Source organism: Vigna umbellata, unplaced genomic scaffold (genome assembly GCF_029865625.1).
Source record: "Vigna umbellata cultivar VRB3 unplaced genomic scaffold, Vumbellata_1.0 scaffold_714, whole genome shotgun sequence".
NCBI lineage: Eukaryota > Viridiplantae > Streptophyta > Magnoliopsida > Fabales > Fabaceae > Vigna > Vigna umbellata.
The window spans coordinates 31,460-36,893 of record NW_028274481.1 but is presented as its reverse complement, the minus strand read 5'-3'; the positions used below and the strand labels follow the sequence as shown (position 1 = coordinate 36,893).

General features: G+C 34.2%; 1 protein-coding gene across 1 annotated transcript; it reads right to left on the bottom strand.

Annotated features, from left to right (window-relative positions):
- Positions 1 to 434: 434 nt before the first annotated feature.
- LOC148190613 (purple acid phosphatase 18-like) lies at positions 435 to 4,852 on the bottom strand. The gene is made up of 5 exons (XM_088102756.1): positions 4,559 to 4,852; positions 2,567 to 3,235; positions 1,292 to 1,480; positions 1,129 to 1,217; positions 435 to 960 (listed from the first exon to the last, which is right to left on the bottom strand). The coding sequence occupies exons 1-5, from the start codon at positions 4,688 to 4,690 to the stop codon at positions 741 to 743; spliced, it is 1,299 nt and encodes a 432-aa protein (XP_087958882.1). The 5' UTR covers positions 4,691 to 4,852; the 3' UTR covers positions 435 to 740.
- Between the last annotated feature and the right edge of the window lie 582 nt (positions 4,853 to 5,434).

Sequence of the window (5,434 nt, the reverse complement as noted above, 5' to 3'; positions counted from 1 at the left end):
GGAAAGAAAAAGTGGTGTTAAAAAGAACTTGATGGAGTGCAGAAACTTACTGTCATAATTAGTGATCTTAACAGTTTGGCCTGATTTGGTTATCGTGAATTCAGGTTTTTTCAGCAACACACTCCTTTCCTTATCATAAAGCATATTTAGTTCTCAAAAGAGCATTATACATAAGAAACTTCACCAACTTTCCATGCTCCACAAGCACAAATTAATCTCTGGTTATCAGTTTTAAAATACTGCTTGAACTTATCCATGGACAAAAGTTTCATCAACTTCCCAAATGCAAAACACAGGTTCATTCCCTTTTTGGATATCACAATCTTGGCCAGTTTTCAATATGAAAAGGTTCTAGCCAACATTCTTCATGATCCAAAATATTAAAAGTTTTATATTTTCCCATAACAAACACCAGCATTGTGCTACAGATAGAGTGAAAAAAGCCCAAGCTATTTTTATATGTAATTCTAAACCATGTATTTTATAGTAAATACAATAGAAAATGCAAGCAATACAGGGAAAGGTGTAAAGACAATAGAATATGCACTTAGACTAAATACAGGGAAAGATGTAAAGACAAGAACTGAAATATCACAGTTTACTCACTCCCTCGAATAAACAAGGTCAAACCAATCAAGTTGCTACTGTGCCAGTACTAATATGAGGCATTGCTTCATGATTTGCATTCAAGACCAAACACTTGCTAATCTGTTGTTGAGGAATAACAAGACCAGGGGATTTTAAGGAGTCATAAGTTTATTCCTGAGTTCATTTCTCTTCTGATCAACACATCCTGAGCTGATCAAAGAGGTTATCCAGATATCGTCAGATTTTACCGGCTCATCATCGTCATTCCTGTGCCAACTCCAGAAAGCATGGGTAGAGTTTACAATCTTTAGCTCGCCGTGACCAAAACTGGCTTCACGGAATTCTGACCATATTGGCTGTGGATTTATATATCTGTCAACAAACAATAAGGTGACGTGACCACAAAAATCGTAAGAATGACACAAGTTATATACAAGCAGCATGCAAGTTGTGTTTTGACAAATTGAGTTTACATAGATTTTTTGAAATAACAAATGGTCAAGAGAAAGATATATTTGGTTTATGCTGAATCAAACTTACCTATGAGCTAAGCCTTCTTTGTTTCCTCCATCACCAATGGTTATATGGACTGAACCACAAGGGTCAACTCTTCCATTGTATACACGTTTCTGCCAACAAGACAAGCACAGTTTAAAATCCTAATACAATCAAACTTAAAAGAAACAAAACTCTGTAGGCATACCGAGCGTTCATAAGCATGCACATGACCAGCAAGAACTAAATCGACGCTAGCAGCATTGAGTAATGGCTCCATAGCTGCCATCATATCAGCGCCTTCACCTTGATGAGCAGTGTTACTATTATACCACGGCACATGAAATAACACAAGCAACCAAGGTGTCCTTTTCCTGTCCACCTTTGAAAGATTTTCCTACAGATTATTGACAAGAACATTAGGCCTGTGTACATAAACATATTTCAAGTAAAAATGTAAAATCTCTGGAAATGTTTATTATAATATAATGTCACAAGAATATCAGCAGAACACCAAGAATGACTTTATCGTCTAAATCTTTCCTTCTCTTCATAGATATACATTGAAATATTCAACTATGCATAATGGAGGATATTTAAATTCACAATACTTAAGATCTCCAATATCTGAGTTAAAGACATGACCCCAATGTTGGTTTTATGAAGCCTTATCATTTTTAAGTAGGTTATTTTGCCAAAGCCATGTGAAAATACAATGCATGCCTCTGTTACCACGTACTTTTAACATCAGTGTGCTCTACATTAGGCTTCATGCTCGAGTGTAAGCAGTAAAAAATGAAATCGAGAAAGGAAGAAGCAATTGTGTTTTTAATTTCTTCATAATTCCATTGAGAGATTTCAAGGCAACAGGATGGAAGAAATACAGATGCTAGTCATTGCTTTTTAAACGAATATTTAGTCTTGTGACTGATGACAAGACATATATGGATCAATTGACTTCATTTGGAAAATCTGTAACAAGATAAATAAAGAACAATAAAAAACAAGGACATTGTGACAGTTGAAAAGTAATATAACATATTAAGGCATGAAGAATACAGGAACCGAAAGCAATCTTATCCAACTCATATATTAATGACATATTCTCATTGGAAAAAAAAATGAAAACCAACAGTCTAAAATTCCAAAGCAAGAATTCTTCTACATGGCCATGATGAATCATGAGTTAAATATCCCAAGAGTCCAAGACTGTCACAGATCAAATTTAGTTTTCCCCTGTGGATATGATACATGTCATTCCTAATAATAAAAAATCATACTGTGCTTCTAACCATTGCTGAGAATGCTTTTCATTAAAAGTGTAGACTAAAACCAAAAACTAGAAAATGAAAACCTAGCACAGAAGAAGCTTTCGTTATCCACATTTATTCTCTCCAAGCACTTACTACTTAATGGTGGCAATAGATAAAGCAAGACTTGTCAGAATATAGTAACCACTAATCAGTTAGAGAAACCAACAAACCTTAAGCCATCTATATTGTTCAGAGTATTCATCATAATCTGTATAGGACCCAAGCATGATAATGTGAGCACCTGCAACTTCAAATGAATAAAAGAGATTTGAATTTGATCCGCTTTCCTTAAATGGCATTTTCCATCTGGAATTATAGGACACAAACCCATCCTTTAACAAAGGTATGCTTTCTACTTCATGGTTCCCTTGTGTTACCATCCATGGTCTTGCACTAGCAAGTGGCTGCACTAGCCTACCAAAGGAGTCCCATCGATGCTGGATGTAATCAGCATATGCTAGGTCTCCTGGAAGTAGATGAACATTATACTTACATTGGTCAATGTGATCCAATGTTGATTTAGTCCATTCAGTTTGACCCAAATCCCCAGCCACAGCAAAAGTGATTGGAAGTTGAGCTGGAGGAGTTCTGAGCTGGAACTCGGGACCTTGTCCACCACATCTATAATAGTACACAGAATCATGTTCTAAAGGACCAATAACGGCATGGTGTATCTTTCCTGAGTTATAGAACACATAACTGTACGAGGTGGTCTCTCCTTCAGCTACAGAGCCATATTGCCCTGGCAGTGTTCCATATTCTACAATTGAAGGTGCAGAATTATCATCAGTAATCCAAGTAACTCTCATGTGCTGGTCTCCTGCTAAAGAAATGTGTACCTGGAATATAAACTTTGATGATAAGAATCTGAATCAACTGATACTAATTGAGTAGTTCAACAATTAACATAGAATTCACCAAAATAAAGGAGGGCAGTTTAAATTCAAATAAGAAACATTCAATGAAAGCGTTTTGCAGAGTACAAGCATTACAACAAACAAACGATCACTACAAACAGACATCATATAATGATTTCTCACCACTTAAGACACCTGTTTTAATGAGGAGTATAATCACAAACATATTGAGGGTGCAAATTGAATACCATCCACATTGCAGTGCCAACCTCCCAAAGAAATTTTCATCATAACAATCAAGATCAAATATGACTCCAATCATAAAATGCTGCTAATCAATTAGTCTAATGTCATGGACCTCAACCAAGTAGTCACAAATCAAAGAAGTGGTGCTTCACTGAATTTCACTTCAATCTCTCCGTATATCACAATTTCTATTACATAAAATCCCTAAGGGAAAAAATATCAAAGAAAGCATTACAGTAGCAGGGCCGAAACCGTGTAAGAACAAAGAATTGTGCTCAATGAGGACGAACTTTGAAATACCTCATTCATTTATGTAATTCACAAAGTAAAGGAAAACCATTCTAAATTAAGACACACCAGAAACATAAACACTTAGGGTCCGTTTTTATGAGATTAAAAACTATTTTCTGCAACAACTTCAAACTACTCACCAATTAATCTCTCATCAAAATACTATTATGTTTTGGAAATTCTATCCAAAACAAGTGGTCTAAAATCCTAAAAACACGAACACTTAGATGCTTTGTCTCATTCTTCTCTTATTTTCGTCTTATTCAACCTATATCCCAATTCTACACAGCCATGTGGCACCACTCTGCAACAACTTTCGGGACTCTGCACCAACTTTCGGAACAACCTTTTCGTCCGCTAAACATTGTACTAGTATAGATTATCCATTAGATTTCTCAGTGACTAATCTTTATCCAAAAATCTAGTTGGGTTGCGGGAGTCTCTCATTCCAACTAATTTTATTACATCTACAAAACTTAAAACCGAGATCATACTTAAAAGACACAAGTCCATTCCACCCAGTTTTAAGTGTGATCTTCTTGGTTGAACATTGTTTACTTGCATGTTCAAAGTTAATAACAGTTTTGAAATAAAAATGAAATACACCCATGTTAATCTTTCTTATTTTTTCCTTGCAAAAACCCAGATTCTGAACCAAAAGCACAAGAAAACAAAGAATGGAAAAGAGTGGTATTGATCAGCCATAAGCAAAAGGGTATATAAAAAAACTGATTTAATAGAAGAATACAGAGTGATGAAGAGTCTGACTTGTTGAGGATAAGAGGAGGGTTGAGAATGCCATGGAAGATGCAAAGCTTTTCGAGGCGGAGGTCGAACGTAATCAGCCGCAACAGTTGCAGACCGAATCAATAAAACCGTTAGGAGTAGTTTCAGTTCCATTTGTGTGTCAACACAAACCTCTGTCAATAACGTTGGATCAGCACGATGACAATGTACTTCTGGAATCTATCATCACTGTTCACCACGCCGGGATTCAAGTCCGTAGATTTTGGCAATAGTGCACCACTTTTTGTTTTGTCACTGTGTGACTGATTAGTTTATAATATTCACTCGATCAACTTTTTGTTTCGTTCAATATACTTTGAATTTTTCTTTTAAATAAACCACCGGTTTATGATTCATTAAGGATACGGAGTTTTATTTTGAATACTGAAAGGGGATACATATTTATATTCCACGTTATAAAGAAAAGTACTCATAAAAATATAATTTTTTTGTATTTAAAAAAATTAATATCAAATAAATATAAAAAATGTATTTGTATAAAAATATTTATTTTATTTTATTTTTGGAGATAAAATACCTGCTACAGAGTTAATATCGTACAGCAAAATCCGTTTAGCAGAGAAAATACCTGGTACAGAGCTAACATCGTACTGCAAATATTTTTTCTGTCGTTATTTATTTATAACATTCAAATTCTTAGTATTAATGATTTTTAGACCAATTATTTTTATAATTTAGTATGAAATATTCATTGAAGTTAAATTTATTTAGATAAATATATTTCAAGACACGATAAATAAAACAATAAAAAAATCTCAATAAATCAAACTAATATATATATATATATATATATATATATATATATATATATAAAACTTAATATGCATAAATAATCTT

What these genes read in the sequence shown, in the direction of transcription:
- LOC148190613 (XM_088102756.1), bottom strand. Translation starts at nt 4,690, where the DNA reads ATGGAACTGAAACTACTCCTAACGGTTTTATTGATTCGGTCTGCAACT. An exon ending in CCTCCTCTTATCCTCAACAA is followed by an intron (nt 3,236 to 4,558) that starts GTCAGACTCTTC and finishes TTTATATTCCAG; the next exon opens with GTACACATTTCTTTAGCAGG. An exon ending in AACAATATAGATGGCTTAAG is followed by an intron (nt 1,481 to 2,566) that starts GTTTGTTGGTTT and finishes AATAATCTGTAG; the next exon opens with GAAAATCTTTCAAAGGTGGA.